General features: G+C 38.0%; 1 protein-coding gene across 2 annotated transcripts in view; it reads right to left on the bottom strand.

Moving 5' to 3' along the window:
• Itfg1 (integrin alpha FG-GAP repeat containing 1) overlaps nucleotides 1-25,964 on the bottom strand; it is a 164,019-nt gene that overhangs the window by 19,755 nt on the left and 118,300 nt on the right. For both annotated transcript variants that reach the window (XM_055621223.1, XM_055621224.1), the window contains exons 11-14: nucleotides 15,712-15,862; nucleotides 13,225-13,333; nucleotides 10,748-10,791; nucleotides 6,317-6,395 (exon numbers count right to left, since the gene is read on the bottom strand). In XM_055621223.1, the coding sequence (XP_055477198.1) occupies nucleotides 6,317-6,395; nucleotides 10,748-10,791; nucleotides 13,225-13,333; nucleotides 15,712-15,862 (383 nt within the window). The remainder of the gene's footprint in view (nucleotides 1-6,316; nucleotides 6,396-10,747; nucleotides 10,792-13,224; nucleotides 13,334-15,711; nucleotides 15,863-25,964) is intronic.

Raw genomic sequence — 25,964 nt, forward strand, 5'->3', positions numbered from 1 at the left:
TATCTATCTATCTATCTATCTATCTATCTATCTATCTATCTATCTATCTATCTATCTATCTATCTTTCTTTCTATCTTTCTATCTAATTATGGAGGAGAGAGTAAAGCTCAGTATTATCAGCACAGTGGCAGGATACAAATGCAACATACATTAGAAGGTCTCAAATAAATGATGAATTTTCTGAGGAAGAAATTATGGTTCATAACAGCTTTAGAAAAATAGAATAATTCTAAGACTGTAAAAGACTTCTACAGTGGAAACATTAAAGACACTGAAAAAGAAATTAAAGACATAGGAAGATGAAAATGCCTCTAAGACTCATGGATTGTCAAAATGATCAGTGTGACAATGGCGTTATTATCAAAACCGATACAGTTTCAATGTAGTACCTATCAAAATCCCCATGGTATTCTTCACAGTACTAATAATCGTAAAATTCACAGAGAAGCCAAAAAAAAAAAAAAAAATCCAAACAGCCAAGGCCATCCTTAGCTGGAAGAATAATCAATGCTAGAGGTAGCTCAGATTACCTTATCTCAAATTAGAGAGCCACAGTAGTAGAGTCAGCATGGAGCTAGCACAAAAACAGACATGTTGACTAGTAGACTAGAAATAAACCCACACAGCTATGGTCACACAGGTGTCAAAATATACATGGAGCTGGGTCTATATGTAAGCTCATGCGGTAACCACAGCACTGCTGAGGCTGAGGTGGGGAAACTGACATGAATTTCAGGTCAGCTCAGTATACAGATTAAAGACTTTAATGTAACACTTGAAACTGAAAGGAGAAAACCTTTCAAGATTAATGGGCATAGGCCAGGATTTTCTGGAAAGAATTTCCACAGCATCGGGACAATACAAAGAATTGCAAAATGGCATTACATGAAATTAAAAAGCCTTTGGTTAGCCAAGGAGACAACTACAGAATTGAGGAAAAGAGAAAAGCTTTTCTAATTTCATGTCAAGCATTGAAATAAAGAACTGCAAAAACTAAACACTAAAAATCCCAAATCATCTAATCAATAAAGAGGCTAATGAACTGAATAAGCTTCTCATAGAATTACAATAGCCAATAAAACTCAAAGAACAACATTCTCAGCCATTAGAGATGCAAATTAAAATCACTTTAATCTTAACTCTGTTCAAAATGTCTATTATCAAGAATAGGACATCTGCTCTGAGATTATGTCTTCTATATAGGTCAGATATCAAAATGGACACATGTAACATGCATAAAGGGAACAGAAATGAATACGGAGAGTAAGGAATTCAGGGTTCAATTCTCAGTGAAGAGGAAGGCACTTGGATATGAAGTGAGATTTGCATTAGAAAGATCAATTTCTACAACTAAGTTTCTAGGGTATTTCAATATCCTAAAGTGTTAATCTCTCACATTGGAGATTAAATGAGAACTTTTATAGTGAACTAGGCCAGAAGTTGGGAGAAAATGAGAAAATACAGATCCATGATTTGCTCAGTATATGCACTAGGGTGGGAGCTATGGGCAGTATGTTATGTAGGCACAGTGAATAAGTCTGTACTATGTTGTTTTGTTTTGCCTCTGCTTCTGTTGTTTGCATTGATCTGTATGTTTACTGTGAAGTCTGTAATGCACAATGAATAAAGGAGTAAAATACAGAATCTGTTTCAGGTAGAGCCAGATTGAAAACTCAGATGCCCATGAGTGAGACAGTGAGCAATACAATTCAATTAGGAACTTCCCTTATTTTGTGTTTTTAAATTTATTTGATTACTTCATATAACTGTAACACTGTTTCTAATAAACTTAAGATAAAGGTTAAAAGCTAATAATGTTGATGGAGGACTGTTTTTTTGTACCTATATTACCCTATTGTACTTAATTTTAAGTTCAGTTTCTAGGAAATGAGTCTTTATATTATATTACTTATATTAACCACAGTAATGAATAATCTCATGCCTACTTGTGCTGAGTACTTCCTGTTTTTCAGGCAGTTCTATACATCATTATTTCTGTCAGTTTCAACCTTTACTGTAGCACATAGTTGCTCTGCATGGTATATTGACAATAGCTAAATCCTGAACTACTACAACAAAAAGGAATATACCAGCAGTGTTACTGAGCAGTGTGAGATGTAATCAGATTTTTTAACACTACACATATTTATATAATAGAGGAATTATTATGACAGAGTGTAGATAATAATGTATTGCTAGCAAAGACTCCAGAATAGACGAGTAATATTCCTTTTCTCACAGCCCAGTCTCAAAGCTTTCATGTAACAGTTGTTCTTTTAGCACTAGACTCTATCTTGATGTAAATATTTTACTAGAAATTAGTCTGCAGGGTTGTTTTGGAAAATGGCAGATGACAAGAAGGCATGGGAATTTTTTTGGGGAAAGTTGGACAACAGCCGTATAAAAGTGAGTAATATCCCGAAATCTCTAGTTCAATAGCAAAGTAAAATAGGAAGCTTTACAAAGCAGAGTAAGGAAAAAAAATCTAGTGTCCATCCCAGAGGGCCTGATATGCCTGGGAGCCACTCCTGCCTCTAGACTATGCAGGAGAAACTCTGAATTAGCACTGTATACAGTATTCAGCAAGGTGGGAACCTGATTGAAGCTAGAGTCTGTATGGCAAGTGCCAGGTTTCAAGTGGCACCCCTGACATCTTGAAGGACTTCCCAAGAGTGGGACAGTACTTATAGTCAGAGCAGTGGTATGACTGGCCTTTATGTAGGTCTGTGAAAAACTGCTCATTATTACAAAAGGACTGCTCAGGGGTATGACAGGCAGACAGAAAAGGAATGCTCAGAGCCACGACTTAAGCCACAAGGCAGAAGGAATGAACATTTACACAATAGCCAAGATAAAAAACTATGAGTAGAACATTCAAGATCTATGGGAAACCGTAAAAGACCAAATCTATGACTCACAGGCATAGAAGGAGAATTACATGCTAATCACATGGAAAGCATCTTCAGGTTATGGCATCCTACCCTCTAAGCCTTGTTATACTTGAATGGAAGAAACCATTTTTCAATAAAATGATAGCAGATTTCCCAAATCTAGGGAAAGAGGAGTCCATTCATGTACAGGAAGAATTTAGAACACTAAACAAACAACACCAGAAGGAAAAAAAAAAAAAAAACAAACCTCCCCACACCACTGCTTAAATACTAAATATGCAAAACAAAGGGCATGTACTGAAAGCTGCAAGAGAAACAACTAACATATAAAGACAATTTCACTGAAGTAACAGCACATTTCACAAAAGAATGTGCTTTAAAAGTCAGGGGGGCTTGGAATTCTGTATTTCAAGCTCTAAAAGACAACAACTGCAAACTCAGGCTACTACAGCCAGCAAATCATCTGTCATAACTGAACAAGAAACAACAGAAGCTTTGGTGAGTATGCAGACACTATGAAAATCAGTGCGGAGGTCCCTCCAAAAACTACATTTGGAACTACCATATGGCCAGGCCTAGCACTCCCATGCATTTACTAACCCAAAGCACTCCAAGTTAACACATCACAGAGATGCTTTACTGCACATGAATGTTTACTACGGATCTATTCACAAGAGCTAAACCATAACCAAAATGTCCAACAACAGAGGGAATAGTAAAGAAAATATGCTATTTATACAATGGAATTTCTCCTAGCCATAGAGTGAAGCTATCTGAAGTCAAGTGGAAACAATTGGAGATAATCATATTACATGAATTAAGCCTGTCTGAGAAAGACAAATATCCCACATTTTCTCTCATTTTGTGCTAATTAGATTTTATACAATGCTGTATGAATATAGGTTATGAAAAGTATAAACAATCATGTCTGGGGCACTCATTATAAGGAGAGGGTGGTGGGGAGTACAGTAGGAATATGTTCAGGGTATATTTGTATTGGTATGAGAATGTCCTTAATGTGACAGTGTGTGTACAATGATTTGTGCATCTTGATTTGCGCTATACATGACAACTTCTGGGCAGCACAGCAAGCACTTTCTCACTATGGCAGTGCTTCTGCTGTGAGTATTCAGGAATTTCATTTTGATAGTTGGCTACTCATGCATTTTATTTTAAGAGTGCCAGCTTGTTAGTGCAGTTCTCTAGACTGGACACTACGTTCATATGTCCTTAGTTTTTCTTCTACGTCTAGTCCATTGTTACAAGTGCTTCTCCCTGCTCCCAATAGATGTTGCATTGTTTTTATGTATTAAAAAAATGCAGCAGAGGGCCAGCCAGGATAGCTACTGTAGCTCATAATGAAAGGCCAGAAGAAATCAGGACCTCTCTGTGAGTAGTTATATAAAAATATGTAGAGCATATGAATTTTAAGAAAAATGTGGGATGATACAGGACTTGTAAGATACCAGTGTACATCTATGATAAGTAAGAGATTTCTCATTTTAAAATTATTAACACAGCCCTGAGACAATCACCTTTTTGATGGTATGAAATAAGTAGTTTTTCAGTTGTAAGTGGATTTAAATTGCTAAAGTGTGGATCTGAGTTTCATTGCTAAATCACCAGTGGAGATAAGTTTTGGATTTGGAGTATATTAGTATGCCTGAGTTTACCAGCACTGTGAAATAAATGAGTCCCAGAACTTCTCACTAAGCTGTGAAATTATTTGCATCTTATGAAAGAATTAACAGATAATAAAATCATAATATGTACAGGAATTAAAAATTTAATGATTCTTTTGTATTTCTTTCTTATAGAGATACATCAAAATATTTGACTATAATATCAGATTTTTCTTAAAAGTTTTAGAATATTTTTGTTTACAGAACGTTTATATGTTGAAGCAGCAATATGATGAATTCTTTCCTTTTTTTTTTCTCCTTTTTTTGGAGACACAGTTTCTCTATATGGCCCTAGGTGTCTTATAACTCACTATGTAGATGAAGTTGGCTGGAAATCACAGAGATCCCTTTGTCTGTCTCTGCCGTCTGAATACCGAGAAAAGGAATGTGCTACCACACCCTTAAGATGAATTCTTAAATGTTTACAGTTAGCTACAAAATAAACTCATTGTGGTACGCTTAATTTATATAAGGCCATTATACAATAAAGAATTGGGGGGTCTGGAGAGATGGCTGAGTGGTTAAGAACACATGCTGCTCTTCCTGAGGACCTGAGTTCAATTCCCAGCACCCATGCCAGGCGGCTTACAACCGCCTGGAACCCCAGCTCCAGGGAGATCAGACATATTCATGTGCACATACCCCCTGGCTCCCACATACACATAATTAAGATAACTAAAAACAAAGACTTGGCCACTAACACATTCTTTATGGTTATTACAGTAAGCATGTTTATACTTCTTCACGGACATGGTTCTAAGGTTCTGAGGAAAGCGTTATTAGGGAGTATTCTTTTGTGTGTGTGTGTGTGTGTTTATGTCTGAAGGAATTTATTCAATGAATTCTAGAAGATACCTTCATTTTCTTTCTCCTAGAATATACTTTTTTTCCATTAGATTTTTTTTTTAATATTAGTTACAGTTAACTCTGTATCCCAGCTGTATCCTGCTCCCTCTTTCCCTCCCAATCTCACCCTCCCTCCCTCATCTCCTTCCTGCCCCTTCCCAAGTCCACTGATAAGGGAGGTCCTCCTCCCCTTTCATCTGACCTGGTTTATCAGGTCTCTTCAGGACTGGCTGCACAGTCCTCCTCTGTGGGGAGGGGGAGGTCAGAGCCAGCCACTGAGTTCATGTCAGAAACAGAGGGAGTGGTCTTTGTGTAGGCAGTTGGATTTGCTGTAACCAGGAAGGCATCGCAGACCTCAGTCACATCAAGACATTCTTTAGTTCGTTTCCTTTGTCTTAACTGAATTTCTCCATGTTCATTGCAATGTACAAGTAAATTATACTTTTATAAAAATATATCAAAAACCTCTCTATATCTTAGACCTCTTATTCCACATTTGAAAATATAGGAGTAGTTTAGATTGTACCATTAATTGGATTTTTAGCTTTTACTTCTTCTAAAATGAGGTTATTTTACATAACTTACCATTTCAATCTTTAAGATAACTCAGGTTATCTCTTAATTTCTGCTAGTTCAGCAGAAAAAATAAGGATATGAGGTTTGGTTCATCACAATCGTAATAAATGAAAAAAGAATGTTAATATTTTCGTCCTGATAGCTCTTGATATTTGTTTATGTATGTCTACAGAAACAGTGCAACAAAAGCAATTTTATTCAGAGTTGTGACACATGATGCTTTTGACAGCAGCCTGCCTCTCCAATATATTGAAAGAAGACTTACAGGCTCTGGACATCCCAGAAGACTTACATGCTATGGACATCCCACCTGGCCTCACCTGAGCCATTTTTCAGATATCCATTTGCATCTACTGTTGTGTACATGATATAAGGTCCAGGCTGATTTACTCCAAAGGGCTGCAATAAGAAAGGAAAGAGTTGATCTTGGGAAGGAAGCAACTTAATTAAATTTCGGGAGATTTATTATATAGGAAAAAACCCCCAAAGATTACTTATTCTTTGAAAAGTACATACACATATATCATACCCAACCTGGCTCTCCCCTCCTAGCTCCAAAGCCACACACCACTTTCATGTCTTAAAGAGTCTAACTCTAATGCTGCTTACTTATGCATTTGTGTGTGTGTGTGTGTGTGTGTGTGTGTGTGTGTGTATGTATGTATGTATGTATGTATGTGTGTTGGGGCACTGGGCATTTAACAGAACACAGAAAGTCTACCAGCAGCCACAAACCAATTCTTATGTACATCTCTTAAGTAATCATTACTACTTATGAGAATACTTCCACAAATAGTTCAAATTAAACCTGATTTATTTGAAAATTATTAAAATTACAGTTATTTAATTATGTGTGTGTATGTAAGTATTTGGGTGCAACAGTGCATGTGTGGAGATTAGAAGACAACCTGAAAGAGTTGGTTCGCCTTTCTACCATATGTAGATATTGGAGATCAACTTCATGTGACCAGGCTTGGAGTTTACATGCTAAGCCATCCTACTGGCCCCAGTGGAAAACTCCTAATACCGTATATTACTTGACAGTTGCATTCATATAATTCAGAATTTTAACTGAACATTTTAAAGGTCTAATGTCTTTTTTTTTTGTATTTTTGTATTTTTACATTTTTTTCTTTATTAATTACACTTTATTCCCTTTGTATCCCCCTGTGATTCTCTCCCTCCTCCCGTCCCAATCCCTCCCTTCCTCCACCCTCTGCATGCATGCCCCTCCCCAAGTCTACTGATAGGGAAGGTCTTCTTTTCCTTCCTTCTGATCCTAGTCAATTAGGTCTCATCAGGAATGGCTGCATTGTGTTCTTCTGTGGCCTGGTAATGCTGCTTCCCCCTCAGGGGGAGGTAAATAAAGAGCAGGCGAATCAGTTCATGTCAGAGACAGTCCCTGTTCCTATTACAATGGAACCCACTTATATACTGAACTGCCATGGGCTACATCTGTGCAGGGGTCTTAGGTTATCCATGCATAGTCCTTGGTTGGAGTATGAGTCTCAGGAAAGACCCCTGTGCTCAGATTTTTTGGTTCTGTTGCTCTCCTTGTGGAGTTCCTGTCCTCTTCAGATCTTACTGTTTCCCACTTCTTTCCTAAGATTCCCTGCACTCTGCCCAAAGGTTGCCCATAAGTCTCAGCATCTGCATTGACAGTCTGTAGGGCAGAGCTTTTCAGAGGTCCTCTGTGTCTTTATAAGGGTAAATATTCTAAACAAACTTTTCTTTATTGGATTCACCTAGAACAAAATTATAGGAGTTATGCAGAGATGGAGGTTGTGATAGAGAGTTATGGAACTACTGTGAGTTTGCCTACCAGTATTGAGAAAATCTCAAACCCCAAATCTGAGAACAGTTTTATCTTCCTTCTTTCTCCTCTTCTTTTTGGATCTTTGAGACAGGGTCTCTCTACATAGCCCTGGCTGTCCTGGAACTCACTATGTTGACCAGACTGGCCTTGCACTCGGATCTGCCTGACTTTCTCTTCCAAGTGCTGGAATAAAAGGCGTGTGCCACTTCACCTATCATGTTATATTTATAACATGATGTTATACTGAATTGGGCATATGCTACAATTTCTTACTAGCATATAAAACTGACAAAATCTGTTTATAATAATTATAATCAAGTGAAAATATTGACTTTTAGTTCCATCACATGTATGACTTATAGTTTATCTCAACTTGTATACCATTTCCTATTTATAGAATTATCTTTAAACTTTAAATGATACATTTTCTTTCTTTGAAATCAACTCTAATTAAAAAGGGAATAAACTGGAGATTATAATAAATATCCTATTAAAAATGACAAATGCTTAAGAATGTTTGAATACTTATCTCAAAAATAAAATTTTAATGATCTTCTTAGAAAAACTGCAACAACCACATTGAGCCACCAACCTGTCACTCAACAGTCAGGATGCTAGCATTTATTATCCTTGGAAAAGTTCTCAGAATTTCAAAGATCACTCCCCTGCTAGAGCAGGAGGCAAATCATAGTCACCTGCTGTTAAGCAGCCTCATATCCCCACACCTGGGATTAAAATGAAAACATATTTTTATAATATTTCTGTGTTTTAAAAATTAACCACAATTCCAAAATTCTCACTACACCTGGCACAACACAAGCATCAGAGTGGTGCATATCTCTAAACCTAGCATACAGACAGTGGAGACAGGAATCTCAGAGGTTCAAGGCCAGCTTAAGCACATGAGACCCTATTGAGAGGAGAAGAGGGAGAGAGAGAGAGAGAAAGAAGAAAAAGAGGAAGAAGAGGATAAGAAAGGGGAGGAGGAAGAGAAAATGAGTGAGTACAGAGAGAGAAAGGGGAGAGAATGATGAAGGAAGAGAAAGGGGGAAGGAGGGAGGGAGGGAGACAGGGAAAGAGGGAGAAAGAGACAGACAGAGGTACACAGAGAGACAGAGAAATAAAGAGGATGCATCCTTTGCGTTTTTTATGAATGTAGATTCTATTGACGAAAAATCAGGACTTTCTCAAGCACTTGTCATCTCATTTTATCACAATTACAGACTTGCTGTAGAAATGCCTTGGTGTTGGAAGAGGATGTGGTGATGCTTCATTTAGGCCTGTGTTTCAGGGTAAATGCTTACTTCCTGAACTGTTCAAGTGTTGGCTACTGCTAGCTTGCAGCTGGACCCTACTTGGCAGCTCTCCTCAGCTAAAGGGAGTTGTGTCCCATATCCGAGAAGTAACGTGGAAGTAGAGAGGCCCTGGCCCCCTGCCTCAGTTGAGGCTTCCTGAAAAAAATACCTCAGCTTTAGGGCTCTCTATGCACTGTAGACCAACCTCTCTCTCCCTGCCAGCCCTGCTTCCCTCACTACTTCAGAGTCATTGTTTCCAAGTACAGTTAGGATATCATAACTGTAGGAAGTTTCTCAACTGCACATGGATTGAAAAAATTGAGACTATAGTCAAAACATCTGGGTTCACACTGAAATTTCTCACTTGACCCCTAGACTTGGGAAAATTTAACTTGTCTGAGGCTTATAATAGTAAAATGGTGGCTAATATCTTTTAAGGCTGGGAGACTGCAAAGTAGATGAAGGCCTTGCAAGACTTAAGACTTGAGTTCAGACTCCTGTAAAGGCTGGATGCAGTGATTAGTGTCTCTAATCCCAGCACTCCTTTGGCAAGACGGATGGCAGAGCCAGGAGAATCCCTAGAGACGTGTGACAGGGGACCTGGAGTATGTGGCACATGCTCCAGTATGTGGAGTATGTGGCAAAAAATGAGAGAGACTAGCTCTCATGTAAGGTGGACAGGTAAGGACAGACTCTAGAGGTTGTCTGCAGACCACCACAGGTATCTTCCCTGTCTACACACACACACACACACACACACACACACACACACACACACACACACCACACACACCACACACAGACATACACACACACAGAGAATGTGGTTGATTCTGGGCTCCCTATCAGTTACACAAAGATGAGTAACATGGTGCTTTAGGGCTGTGCTCTACTGTGGTCAGGCGTTTAATCTGGAACACAGAGTGTGCAGCAATGGAGGGTGTTATGAAATACTCGGTAAAGGCAGTGACCCTCATAGAGAAGTTTGGTTTTTGTTTTGTCTTGTTTTGAAATACAGTCTCTTATAGCACAGGCTGGCCTCAAATTTGCAATGCAGTTGAAGATGATTTTGAACTTCTGATCCCCACGGCTTTACCTCCTGTATACTGGGATTATAGACATATACTAACCATGCCTGGCTTTATACAATGTTGAAGATCAGACTCAAGGCCTTGCTAGTTAGAAAGCCTTCTACTAATTGAGCTACATCCACAGTTCTATAGTGATAATGTTTTATGGAAAGGTACCAAAATTCTAGCAACTTCCTTGAGTAATTATGGCTATTTTAATAACTATTAAACACTAATAACAATTTTTATTGTAACCTAAAATGACTTTTTGTTTATTTAACCAACTTTTTAATTTATCCTGAAGAGAATTTTTAAGATTATTTATTTATTTTATGTGCATGAGTGTTTGCCTGAAGGTATGTATATGCACCATGTGTATACAGTACCCAAGTAGGCCACAAGAGAGTCTGTCAGATCCCTAGAAATGGAGTCCTGACTGCTGTTAGCGTCTGTGTGGGTGCTGAGAAATGAATCTGAGTCCTCTGCAAGAAGAGCAAATGCTCTTAGCCACTGAGGCACTTGAAGAAATTTTCACAGGAATATTTGTGATGAAGAATTAAATTTACTTACTGTTATCTTACGAGGACAGTCATTAGAACATAGACCACTAAGAACTGTGGAAAGATAAAGAACAGCCTGTTATTACTGTTATAAGCTTACATTAAAAATAAGATCTAATGTCTCCCAAGTCTATTAATACACTCCTGACTCATGATTTCAAATAGGAACCAATTCAATTTCTGAGAAAATTAAATTTCTGTTCACTTTATACTTATGTCTTTAACACTTAATTTAAAGATTTAAATCTTGGGTATGTTCATGTGGTGGCTGTGGATGCATATGTGGCATGGTATATGTGTGGAGGTCAGAGGTCAACTATATTAAAAAAAAAAAGCTCTCAGGACAAAACTCTGAGTAAATGAGGAAGAGAGTGAACCTTTTAAACATGATGCAAGGAAAAGCCCCTGTACAGCAAATATAACTAATGTTGAAAACATGATGCTTGTGATGGGAAAGAAGACAAAGATATCCACTCCTATTCTTTTTAGTTAGCACAATAAAGACATAAAAGACATGGATGTAAGAGAGAAAAAAAAAAACAAAGAAAATTGTTCCTCTTGGCAAATGGTTGTTGTAAAGAAAACTTCCCCCAAAAACTATTTTAAAATGTACCTTCCTAGAATCATTAAGTGAGTCCATTGAGGCTGCAATGAAACATTTGTTTCCACATACTGAAAACAAGCATGTAGAAACCAAATTAAAAACACACCAGAGTTTAAAGCCGCTCCAGAAAATGAGGGCATACACATATTAACACATACAGGCCTTTATGAGCACAGATGACGGCAGGACAGGCACCTGCAAAGAACGGGCTATAGTGAAGAAATAACGTGGAAATGAGAGGTCAAATTCTCACTGTTAAGGAAGATGCATATGGAAAAAATGGAAAGAACTTGGAAGGACTGTGTTGGATTAGAAATGGAAGTAGTGGCAAGAATCCATAGCTTCATCACACATGAGTAGATGTGTATGTACATGAACCCTGACTTCCATTTTCCTACTTTTGACCATAAGGAACCTCGAAGAAATGACAAACCATTACTAACATGTATACCAAACATCCAGAGCTGGGCACATGGAGAAATATGTAGGAGTCAAGGCACAGGACAAGGGTATCTGAGTGCCAGCCTATGAATCCAGAAGGAGGGGGCTGCAGAGACATTTCAGGAGCTAAGAGCACTGGCTGCTTTTGCAGAGGACCTGGGTTTTTGGCTGACTATTGTCTGTAACTCTAGTTCCCAGGGGATCTGACAGCTCTCCTGACCTCTGAGGGTTCCTGCACACATGTGGTATACATACATACATCATGCACACACACACACAATATAATAAGTAAATGTAAAAAATAATGTGGAAGGAACGACGGCATAGCAAAATCACTTAATGAAAGTTGAGGTAGGAGTTATCAATGGACTCCAATGGTAAGAGGAAAAAAAATGGATGCAAAAATGATACAAGTAATATAAGAATATATATCTAGAGAAATAGGGAAGCGGAAACCAATGAATTTAGGTGAGATAACACTGGTCATCTCAGGACTGGAGAAAGAGCTTTGCGGTCTAACAGCACTGACTTTTTTCAGAGGATGCTCTTCCAGATGCCTCAGGTTCAGTTCCCAGCCCTACATGGCAGCTCACACTCCACATATGTGGGAACTGACGTCCTCACACAGACATACATGCAAGAAAAACACCAATACACACAAAGAAAAGAAAAGAAAAGAAAACAAAAGACCAACAGCAAGAAACTGCTTCTCTCAGGCCTGGAAACACAGCTCAGTGGTTACGAGCACTTGTTCTTTTACAAAGGCCCAGGGTTCTGGTCACAACACCAACATGGTGGCCACAACAGTCTCTAACTAGAGTTCAAGAAGATCCAATTGCCTCTTCTGAACTTTGAGGGTACCAGGCATGCATGTTGTACACATACTTAACATGCAGGCAAAGTACTTTTACATATACAATAAAATAAAACAAAACCCACAGTGTGGGTGTCTGTGAGCGGGTGAACAGTGTGTATCATGGCCTCCTGGGCAAATGGCCTGAAAGGGCAGAGCCTCTGCTCTGTAATTCCTTGCTGTAGAGGTTTGCCAAAAATGGGTGACCTAAGTTAAATAGTGGGGAAGTAGGATTATCTAACAATATAAAATCTGAATTCTTTAAAACAATGAAGATTAAAAATAGAAATGACTGAAAAAGTGTTCTAGATTGAGGAAGTCTGGAAAAATGTGAAAAATTAAGCATATATCCTGTGCAGAATACTAAACCAGATAGAAATGGAATCATTGTTGGGACAGCTGGTGTGTCTGAATGGGGCTTAGAACAGTTAGCACAATGTGCTGCTCAAGTTTATTTCCTGATCTGGAGGCTGTGAGTGCATTAAACAGGAGTGAGAGCTTAGACTGTGAAATGAGTAGAATGGAAGAGAAGGGATGCGGGAGTGGGTAAGAGGAAAACAAGATGACTGCTGACATCTAAAATACTCACCAATGACTTTAACAAAGTAAGCATCTGCTTCAAAGTTATTTCTGAGTGTATGGATGGCAACATCATTCTTAGTGTATCCTTTACTGAGCACTATAATGTCCAAGATTCCCTGAAAAACAAACATTGTAAGAGAAACTTCTAGGTGAAGGAAAAGACCATTATGTAACTTGTGCTATAGTTTGAATACTTGTAATCTAAAGGTTCCCATGTTGAAGACTTGGCTGGCAGCTGTGAGAGTTTAAGACTTCTGGAGGTAGGGCTAGCATTGGGATGCTCCTGATGTCCCTGAAGGGGTAGTAGGACTTCAGCTTCTTTCCATCTCTCTAATTCTAGACTACCAGAGGGTTAGCTGGCCTCCTCCACCATATGCTCCTGCCACGATATACTGTGCTACACAGGCCAAAAGAGACAGAGCTAGTGACTGAACTGAAACCCTTTGTCCTTTTAAGTTAATTTGCTCAGCTAGCTTGTCACTCATAGAAAGTTGACTAACACATTTACCATTTAATTACAACAAGCCCTAGTAAGTTGTTGTTTGAAATCAGCTTACTGAAAATGTGTGCACACAAGCTAAACAGTAACCAAAAAGAAAATAGTCCTGGGAAATAATTGTTAGAATTTTGGTATATTTCCTTCTGGTCACATGTACATACACTGTGCTTTTTTTTTTTTTTTTTTTCTTTTTTGAGACAGGATCTCACTATGAGGCTTTGGCTGGCCTGAAACTGGCTGGTCAAGTGTGCAGGCCAGGTTGGCCTCAAACTCACAAAGATCTACCTCCCTCTGCTTCAAGAGTACTGGGATTAAGGACATGTGTCACCACAATTTCATTTTTAGATTAATTACAGTGTGTGTGGGAATTGTGGGGGTGTGGGGGCTGGGGGTGTAATGTGGAGGTCAAAGACAACTTTCAGGAATGAATTCTTTCAGATTTCCAGGCGTTTGTAGCACACACTTTTTAAAGGCTGAGGAAGCCTACTGCTCTGTGCTGGAATTTTCAGACCCTTTGCAAATGTGGTCACGTTACCTATTGGAGGCCATTGAGGCAACGGCTCCACATTTTCTTTCCCTTTTTATAAGGGAGAAATTTAGTTCATTTTACTGAAAAAACATCATAGGTTCATTTAAAGCTGACACTCTTCTGTTTCTCATGATACTACTCATTTTTCATTTTATAAATGTTCGCAACTTTTTTCCTATAAATTGACTAAAAATTATATTTTTTGTTTTTATTAATTTATTTTTAAAATTAATTACAATTTATTCATTTTGTATCCCAGCTGTAGTCCTCTCTCTCATTCCCTCCCAATCCTGCCCTTCCTCCCTCTTCTCCCATGACCATCCCCCAGTCCACTGATAGGGGAGGTCCTCCTCCTTTCCATCTGACCTTCCATCTGGTCTCATCAGGGCTGGCTGCACTGTCTTCCTCTATGGCCTGGTAAGGCTGCTTCTTGCTCAGGGGGAGGTGATCAAAGAGCCAGTTACTGAGTTCATGACAGAGACAGACCCTGTCCCCCTTACTAGTGAACCCACTTGGATACTGTAGCTATATTTTCTATTATTCATAGAAACTGGTGCAAAAGTTTTTGTGAATACTTTTATATTAAGGATACAAATTATTTCACTTATTTGTAGCATTTCTATTTCCCATATTTAAAAATAATTTAAAATTTCATTTATTTTTTTGATATATAGAAATTAAAAATTGATTTGTAGGCAATTTTGTTGATTTTTCCACTTGTAATATTTCTACCAATTATATTTATGCTTGAAAACTGCTAATGAAAAATGAAATGAAATGAGATTTGGCAGCAGGAAAAGCAGAAGGAAATGCAGATATCAATAATTCATCACTGAGTTTTAAGTTTTTTATACACAAAGTGAAATATAACATCAAAATGAAAAGGCAATGAGGACATAAATACCCTGGTGTGAGTTTACTTTTTACAGTAAACCATTTTGCAAGGATACATGTAGATAAATTAGCTTTATACTCTCCAGAAGTTCTTCCTTCTTGTAACTAGTAAACTAGTTTTCTCTTCAGAAAGGTGGACACCAGGCACCTACAGAGCCTCCCACCAGGTCACCTCACAGCGAGGGATGGAGCTGGGAAAATAGTGGCTGAGATGCCTTGTCCCAGTTCACAAGTAAGTGACTGCGTTCTGCTGCTGTTCTGTGCAGGCACCTGTTGGCTCTGCTTTTGGTCAGGTGCTGAACATGTACTTCTGCTAGTCTTAAAGCACAATTCTATAGCAGTTTATTCCAAATAAGCACACAAAGAAAGAGATAGCACTTTCACATTCAACTATAAAGATAACTAGCATCATCATCAGTCAGCCCCTGCTGATTCATTAAAGAGGTTTTCAGGTTTTCTTTAATGAATTCATCTACTTCCATTCTTATTCCCCTTTCTAGTTAGAAAAATATATGAAGCTACAATGAGATAACAAACAGAAATTAAATTCCATAGGACAGTTCTGAACTCACATCTTCATAAATATCAAAAAAGGTGGCTAGGATGGCATCTTTGATTAGATTTAGGCCTGCGAGGTCCCAGTAGACTTTGAACATCCGATGCACTTCCTCACAGCTCGCATTATTGCACAGGACATTCTCCAGCAAAAAGGCTTGCTGATTGCTGTGTGACAGACAAGAGGGACTCAGTTAAAATCAGTGCTATTAAACAGCAGCTGTGCTGTATCTTCCAGATACTATATGTAAAATTCTGGAATTACTGAGTTGAGATTTGAAATGTTCTGTTCTCTAGTGTGGAGTTTCCACACCATCCCTCCTTCCCTGTTTCCACTATTACCCACTCTGCCGGGCATTTTAAGTTACTGGAGTAACAGTTTAGATTATGTAGCTATCCTCACTGAATTGAAGCATTTTTTTTTTTTTTTCCTTGGAGGAGGATCATAAGACTCACTAAATACGATTTACAAAGCTTAGGAAAATACTAAAGGTCATAAAAGGGGAAAATGTGCAGGGAGAGGAGACAGCAGAGCTGTCTGCAGGGTCTCCAGCGAGGCAGCCTATGTGAGTCATGAGCCATGGTGGGCTAGCTGTGCTGGAGCTGCATTTGAGTCACCCGTGCTTCTGCCAGTCACCCCAACTTACCTATGGGCCTTGAAGTAACGCAATAAACTCACATTTCTGGCCTGATAAAGTGCTCTTTCTAGAATGAGCAGATCTTGCTCTTATCCCTTTAATTCCCACAAAGGTTTGTAGGAATGATAAATGAATTTGAATTTAATTGGAGACTCTTGATTTTCCAAAGTCTTATAAATTACATTGGTCACAATTTCCAATGTAAACTAACAGTTTACAACAAAAACCTTCAATGAAGTCATACAATTACCTTTAATATGTGTTTTGTATAGGCAGAGCTAGCATCTTACTTTTAATTTTATTTAAACCTCACAGAGAAAAACTACGAACATTGTGTCAAAAACTGTAGGGAAAATGGTCTTGATTTAGTTTCTCTGTATTTTTTTTTGACAATTGTATATCATGTATCATTTAAAATATTGTTTTATTTCTAAATGATTATAGGAATTATTGTAAAATTCAGACAACAAAACATTTAAAAAGTAAAAAATGTTTTTCCACAGATAATTACTGTAAATGCATTGATGGGCATCTTTTTAAGAGTTCTAGGCACATGCAAGTATGAAAATATATTGAGAACAATACAGCAATAACATGGATTTGCAAGTATCTATATCTTCCACAATACAGAACCTACTTGGGTTCTGTTACACATATTCAAAAACTGTTTCCTCCTTTACATAATATAGCATACTCATAGAGAAAATATATGTAATTTGAAGAAAGACAGAGTTTTGACACTCACTGAAAACTCCTTCTATAGACATTGCATCGTGTTTATCTCGTCCTTTCCTTGCTGGCCACTTTCAATAGCATCTCCATTATACCAGTAATCTGTCATTCATTTTCACTTCTAACTACCCAGAGCTAGTGAGGTCATAGATCTTAGAGGAGAACCTACTGCCCTGACTTTACTAGAACAGTATAATTTGCAATGACTTCTAAAACTTATCCTTGTACTCACATGTAGGTATAGCTGTCACAGAACCCATTACAGAAAACCACAACAGGTCATAACTTTTGGGGTAGCCCAACTCCAGCTGATACACCTACAACAAAACCTGTACTCCCAAGGCTTAGAAACACCGATGATTCTTCCTCAATGAAAAGATTGAAAAAGTCAGAAGTCTGCTGTGAGACTGTATCTCCTAGAAGTGACGAGGAGCTACACCCACCATATTTCAACAAAATGGCTGCAAAAAGGAAACCTGAACAACGACAACATCAACAGACAGACGTAATGGGGGAGTCTCCGAGGGGACCCCGCTCACAGACCAAGACTTACAGGTAATTAATGTATGAATGAGAAATACCAAATATACTTAGCAGGTTGTATTTATATATTGATTGCATGTCATCATCTCCTCCCCCACTCCGTGTGTGTGTGTTTGTGTGTGTGTGTGTGAAACTATAATGATTAGACCAAAAAAAAAAAAAAAGACCATCAATTTGATTGGGGTCATGGAACAGATTGGAGGGAGGAAAGGGAAAGGGAGAAGTGATATAATTATTTTATTTATTTGAGACAGGGTTTCCTGGCTGTCCTGGAACTTGCTTTATAAACCAGGCTGGCCTCGAACTCACAGAGATCCACCTGCCTCTGCCTCCTGAGTGCTGGGATTAAAGGTGTGCACCACCACCACCTGGCTATGTAATTAGATTTTAATTAAAGTGTAAAAATGAAAACACTGATTGTGTGTTTGTGTGTGTGTGAGGCCAAAAGTGGGTAACAGATCTGCTGGAACTGGGGTTAGAGGCAGTATGAGCCACCAGAGGTGAGTGTTGATAACTGGACTGGTCCTGTGGAAGAGTAGTTAGCATTTCTAACTACCGAACAATCTCTCCAGGCCCTGCAATTCATCTTTTGAGAACTGTCTATTCAGTTCATCAGCCTATTTACTGACTGGATAATTATGAATTTGGAGGTTTAGGTTTTGCTGGTTTTTATATATTCTAGATATTAATCCCCTATCTACTGTGTAGTTGGCAAAGATTTATTTCCATTCTATAGGCTGTCTTTTCACTCTGGTGGTTATTTTCTTTGCTGCAAAGCAGCTTTATAATTTCATATAATTCAACTTCTCAGTTCTTTTCAGAATATTTATTGTTGTGAGTTGGTTATTTTGTTAACACTTCTTCCTGTCTTAAAAATATTTGTGTCCAGTGTCCTTCACCAAGAGTTTTATACATATTGAGATAGTCATTTGTCAATATTTTTATGGCATCTTAATTAATATTAAAGAATGTACAAGAAATATTAAAGGGAGTCTATCAGGCAGGCTAAAGACAATACCAGGTAACAATCTAGATCTATACAAGGCAATGAAGAGCAACGAGTTCACACAAAGTCAGACATGCAGGCAAATATGAACTACATAAGCAAATTAAATCTCTTCAAAGAGGATTAATTAAAAAAAAACATCCCAAGTATAGTATCAATAACTGCAGCAGATAAAAATGCTTGATGAAATAGTACAAAGATGAAAGAAGCCAGAATACAGTACTGGAAAGTTCTAGAACTGGGCTGCAGCGGTAGCTCAGAGGTTAAGAGCACTGTCTGCAGGGCTGGAGAGATGGCTCAGCAGTTAAAGAGCACAGTCTACTCTTCCTGAAGTTCTGAGTTCAATTCCCAGCAACCACAAGGTGGCTTACAACCATCGATAATGAGATCTGATGCTCTTTACTGTCATGTAAGCATACACGCAAACTGAGTGCTCATATGTATAAATAAATAAATCTTAAAAAAAAAAAAAGAGCACTGGCTGAGTTTAATTCCTAGCAACCACATGGTTGCTCACAACCGTCTATAACAAGGCCTAGTTCCCCCTTCTGGAGTGTAGGCATACATGCAGACACAACATTGTATACATAATAAATAATCCTAAAGTTTTAGAACTATCAGTGAAATGCAGTACCAAAGACCAAATTTAAAGGTGTTCTAAAAATATCTAAGACCATGTACTAAAGTAATACTTACATTAGGTAAACAAAAAGTATAAAATTAAATCATGAAAACATTATTTACATTATAATCACAGTAGGAAAAAAAAAAAGACGGCAGACTTTAACCAACTCAACACTGGCGTGGATTTGAAGTGCTTAGGCCCAAAGAATTAGATGGGCTAAAGAAACTAAGACTTATTTATACAGAATCTGAACTACAAAATGAAAAACAAGTTAAAAATTAACTCAGGACAAAATGTCCATGAACAAAACAAAACAAAAAACAAACCAACCCGGAAACCACTGATATGAAAGAATGTATTGATAAATTATTACTCATTAGAGATTTGAATTTATAACACCATACTTCCTCAGTCTGTGGGCTGCCCAGATCCTCCCACCTACCCCATACTCTCCACTCTGTCCACTGGGGTGGCCACTGCTCTAGCTGTGAAGTGTCTCTCAAATGGTTTTGGGCAGAGGAAGGAAGCAGAACTCTGAGACCTTTACAGGTATATGTCTGCCCTTCTGCTTTGAACATTCACTATTAGCCACCCAGCTGGAGAAATGCTGTGTCAAATGACGGAGCTTCCAAGATTCTACTCTTCAGTAATAAACCTCATACTGGATAAGTGGTTACAAAGGCTGATCCAACCAATGACCCAAGGCTTGGGTGTATCAAATTCCAGGTTACCTTTCTTATACACTATACTGACTGCCTGGGCCAAGTCTCCTGCTGCCATCCCTATAAGGGGTTATTAGGGAAAGGAAGTAGACCATTAATGAAGAGGGGGACACATGAGGTTGGGAAGGGTGAGTTAAGAAAACACTAAGAATAAGATTTGTACAAAAATGCCACAAGGAATCCCATTACTTCATACAGTATCTTTAAAAATTAATAAAAGAATATAAAGACTTAACCAAATTTAAGATTCAATATTATGTCCTTGGGAAAAGCCTTAAAACATACTGAGTTAATTATGTATCCCTTAAGAGGTTAGCGTACCAACAAAAATGAATTAAAATAAGATCAAAACAGGAATGTGTAGAATGGCTTATTAAACCCCTTATTAAGCAGCACCCCCCAAAAAACAAAAAACAAAAAACAAAGAAACAAAAACATTTAGATATCTGAATGTGGTCACTCAGGTGACCCACAGCAAAGTTACATTTCAGCATCACTCAGAAACAAATTGAAGAAAACTGTCAGGTAATAACACACAACAGCCATATGTGACCTCTATATTAGTAAGTTCATGCCAACAAATAAGTTGTTGAAATGCAGATATATACAAATATTGTGTGAAAAAGGCTGTACACTGAATTTATATTCTATGGAAAAGCAAGACTTTTTAATGCTGTGGCTCTCCAGGCAGCATTATGATTCCTCCTTCAGTCTTTTTTTCTTTTTTTAAACTTTAAATTAGCATACAGAGCATTAGAACTTGTTATGACATTTTCAAACAAGGTTCATTTTCCTTCCTCATCTTCTTCCCTGTCTCCTGCCCAGAGCTGCCTTTCCACTTTTATGTCACATATGTTCTTTTGCCCTCAGCACTCTCTTCTTTGTGGGCACCTTGCTAGTTTCATTGCCTAGACTCATTTACATAAAAGCACTTCTACACAAACTAGACAGAACACACACACAGATACACAGACACACACTATAAGCTAGGACCTGCATATACTCAAAATTTCTGTCTGAGTGTACCATACTCGTTACAACTGTACTTCAAACTCACTGTGTGTAAAACAACAACTGTAAAACAACAACTGATATCCTTATCTTCATCTTCTGCTTGGTTTCTCCCCCATGGAAAAGAGGGAGAAATTTTCTGCTAGGATTTGTATTTTTAAATCTTTTGCTATGTTCCTGATCATGTATGAACTTTTATTTAATTTTATATCTTTAGCTGACACTGTCTACAGAGTCCTGAAAGGATGCAGATCAATAATATGTACTCTCAGAACATGAGGATCCTGGTCTGTCCTCTTCTTATAACACTTCTTCAGCTGCCATTTTTTTTAGTACAAACTACTTCTACTTTGATTTTAACATGCCAATTAGGGACCTAAATATACATGTGTGTTTGTATAACCGTCCCTGTTTTGTGACATGCAGTAGAGAAGAGTGTATGAAAGTGTATGAATTATCTATCCTTCTGACGTTAATAACTACAAATTATATAGTGATCTCTTACAATGTACCAAGCATTATATATGATAGATTCAGATGTGAAATAGCTCCAATACTAGCATAATTTTCACCTCACTGGTTTGAAACCTTTGCGTGCATTCGATATAACTTTTATTCAAACATACTCTATTCTATATAACTATACTTTATAAATATCTATTATTATGTGCTTATGTACTGTCATTTTTGTTTAGGCACCATGTCTGCCTGCATGCCACCATGCTTCCCACCATGCTAATAATGAACTAACCCTCTGAACTTGTACAACCACCCCAATTAAATGTTTTCTTTATGATCATGGTGTCTCTTCATAACAACAGAAACTTTAACTAAGACAGGAGGTGTTGAGAAAAAAAAATTTGACACAGGATCTCACAGGTTGTTCTTGAACTCATAATTCTCTTACCTCACCATCCCAAATGCTGAGACTTGAGGTCCTTGTTACCCTACTCAGTATTTTATAGGACAAGCATGGATCTTTGGGAAGCCAGAGGGTGGTTCTAGTAACCTAAAAAATATTCTCTTACAGATAACCACAGGAATCCTTATGAAGTAAAGCAGGATGATGAGAAAGAAGTAGGGAGGAACTGGGAGGGAGGAAGACAGAGGCAGAGTGAGATGGGGCACAGGGGGAGGAGAGAGGAGCTAGGGAAAAGCAGAGGTCAGAAAGACTGAGGATTATTTTACACATCAATGTGACAGGGTCATGGAGTACCCAGAAACTTGGTTACACTTTGCTCTCAGTGTATCTCTGTGAGTGTCTCTGGATAAAATTAACATCTGGCACAGCAGGCTGAAGAAAACACATTTGATCAATTTAAAAAAGCCAAGTGGGACAAAAAGGTAGCATAAGTGGGATATTTCCCCCTTCTGGAGTCTTTTTTTGGCTTCAAATGTACCTTTCTACTTTGATCCTTCTGGGTTCCAGAGCCTATGGGGCTTTGAATGGGAACTCCCAATGTCACTGTCCTCTGGACCTGGCTCTCTTGGGTCTCCACTTGCTGACTCTATGTCGTAAAGATGTGGAGTGTTTACAATATTGTAAACAAAACAATGTCATGTTCTTTATCCTTCCTACGGCTTTTGTGTTTTGGAAACCATCACTTTTAACAAGATGTTATGTTCTGAAGATGAAAAGAAAGCTGCAAGTTAAGAAATGATAACCTCAGGGGATTTGAGGGGCTTATAAACTGAAAAGCCACTATTTTGTCCTTATGCCACTGAGAGCCATTCTAGACCTCTGACTTCCTAAGGAATAAACACATACTTTAAAAAATATACTATATTCCTATCAACTTGTTAGTACGGCATTAGGAAACTAATACATAATTTGATGTTATTCTAGGTAGTGATCTATAATAAAAGGTCACATATTTTATGATTCTATTTACTTCAAATAGACAAATATAAAGAAAGATAAAGAACAGGCAAATATATAGAGACAGATAGTTGGGGGAGTGGTTTCTGCTTTTTGGAAGATAAGAGCTTAAGGAATGGGATTTTCTTTTGGGGGCAATGGATAAATCTTAAAACTAAATAGAGGGATGGGTGCAAAATTATAATTGTAACAAAGACCATTAAATTATACATTTTTAATGCATACATTTTATGGTATGTATATTTACCTCAATGAAGGCAGTAGAAAATGATACAATATAAGCATTAATAAATTAGAAAAAAGTATTAAAAATTACAGTATAGTGAACACCATATATTCAAGTTATGAATATATGTAGTTTACCCCAGCAGATAGCGTTATTACATAGGTACCTTAGAAAATACTTAACTCACTCTCAAAAATATTTTAATACAAACAGATAAACCTCTGATGTGATTTATAGTTGCAATGTATAGTATATTCACTGCTTAAGCAGATAAATGCTCTCATAATAACGGTGTCGTAAGTTAGCCAACCTCCTAGTAAGCATTTCAGTGCATTCTTCAACTACCTGCCAGGTTAATTCCTAAGTTAACTATGCTTGTCTTCCCCAGAGCCAACCACATGGCAACTCTGTGCTTTCTGGAGATGCAAGAAAGGAATGACTGTGCTATTCTTGATACACATCTTTGAAAAACACCATGTACTTGATGTAATTCATGAAAGGATAATTTTGTTTCTCAAACTACACAGTGATTTTAACATCTCAGCAATAAACAAAATATCCTCAGTAAAGTATTCCTTGCTCGATGGAAAAGGTGATTTCACTGAAGTATTCTTAAATCTGGAGATGGACATACAAGATTCTTGAATCACACATACATTTCAAAAATGTTTCAGTCAAATATTTATCCTAGAGAAGTAAAACTACTGAAAAATATCAAAACCATCATCTGTGATATGAGCTTAGTTAGAACCAAAGTTAAATGTGACACAAAGTTCAAGTATTATTACTGTCATATTACAAAAGTGTAAGAAAAACAAGGCAACTGTTTTGCCAAATTTTAGATGTGTCCTATGTTAATTACAATTTTCCTTATGTACTTTCTGCTGAGACTGTCTGGGCCTTGGTAAATGCTGTTCTTCCTCTGTAATACAACCATATGTTTTATTCAAAGATAAGTTTTTCTTTGTTTCTTTTTTCCTTTGAGACAGGGTCTCAAAAACATGTTATGTAGCTGAGAATGACCTTGAACTCCTGACCCTCTGTCTCCCAAATACGAAGATTAAAGAAATGTGCCACCATACCCAAGTTATTTCTCATTCCTCTCAGGTTCCATTTACATATCACTTTGACTCAAGTTTTTCCAGACCTCTAACCACACTGCTGGTTAGAGGAGAAAAGGAACAGTATCATGTCACGGGAGTGTGAGTCCTATGCATTTAGAATGGTGTTCAGGGACAATGATTTCTGCATGTTTGGCTTCCAAGGAAGGAGAATAGAGATGGAGATGAGGAGACAGCACATCTTTTAGGTTGAACTCTAAGGATCACTGTCTTTGAGGAAGACAGGGAAGCAGGGTAAGTAGAGGGAGCATTTTGACCATGACTCAGTCTTAACACAGGCTCCAGCTACTGTGCAGGGGCTCTGGATTTGGGTGGCTCTTCAGAGCCCCAGCAGGGTGCCAGGCTAGATCCTGCACTGACTAGGAGTAGAAAAGTGTTAGTGGCCTAGGAGATGTCCCCAGGCGGTGTTAGTAAACTCCTGCTGTCGGATGGGGCTTCTCCATGGATTTTGAGACTATGTTCTGGGTAGCACACCACTTACTAGACTGCTGTTTGCTGGCTACATTACAAGAATACCTTATTTAGTTTGATCCTTACAATCCTATAAGGTAGAAAATATTATCCCTGTTGTTTTCATGAAGCTACTATGGCTGAGAGCCATTAAAATTTTCTCACAAATAATGTGGTTGGCTTTCAACATCTATGTTCTGTTATCTTAAAATTTCATATAGTTTGCTTTTAGTCACTGTTTACCAAGTGTGTATTAACACAATTGTTCAAAGGTTTGGGCCAGAAAGATTATAAGAGCCAGTAGAGATGGAAGACACTAAGGAAACAAGGCCTTCTAGACACAGTAGGGCTGATGCACATTTGGCCTCACAGAGACTGGCAGCAGTAGAGGGCCCGCCCAGGTTCAAGACAAATGGTTCCAGGGCTGAGAGGGGAAGTGGACACAGCCCCCAACCCTAACCCTGACCATATCTCCAATTAAAAAGTTAGCTTTCTCCAGTGGAGTCTCCCTGGGTATAAATACAAGCCGGACTTAAGAGCAGGCCCCATAGCCATCAGTGGTTACCACAAAATAAACTCGATGGTATTTTTAGAAGTTTTTTGTTTTTTTGTCTCATGATGCTTTGTCTGGGCTTTTTTTTCCTTCCTTCCTTTCTTCTGTCTCTCTTTCTTTTAGCCTTACATATCTTTTACTTATATTTATGGTTTCCAATTTTCTTTGTATGTGTGTGTACACATGCACGCACATATCTTTATGTGATTCTTGTGCTTTTTTCCTTGGCTTTCCCTTTCTAGTTTGTTTGTTTATCTTATTTTATTATTACTATTTTAGATCCCTATTTGTATTCTGATGAGAGGGAGAAGAAAAGAATATAGATTTGGGTGGTTAGAGAAGTGGGGAGGATCTGGGAAGAGTTGGGGGAGGAGAAACTGTAATCAGAATATATTATATGAAAAAATATTTAAAAAATGATTTCTCCTTGTTCTATTTTAATTTCTGTTGCTGTGATAAAATTCCATAGCAAAAATAAACAAAACAAAAACAAACAAACCAAAACAAGCAAGCAAGCAAACAACCCCCCCCCCCAAATTCCATAACAAAAGGCAACTTAGGTAAGCAAAGGGTTTATCTGGCTTATACTTCCAGGTGATAATGCATCATCCGGGAAATGAAGCAGGAACTCAAGCCGCTATTAATATCATATCACAGTCAAGAGCAGAGAGAAACACCTATGTCCATGCTGCATGTTTGCTTTCACCTAACTGTCCTCCTTTTACACAGGCAGGGATCCTCTGTCTAGGAATGGTGTGGGTTGG

Source organism: Psammomys obesus, unplaced genomic scaffold (genome assembly GCF_907164565.1).
Source record: "Psammomys obesus unplaced genomic scaffold, mPsaObe1.curated_primary_1811, whole genome shotgun sequence".
NCBI lineage: Eukaryota > Metazoa > Chordata > Mammalia > Rodentia > Muridae > Psammomys > Psammomys obesus.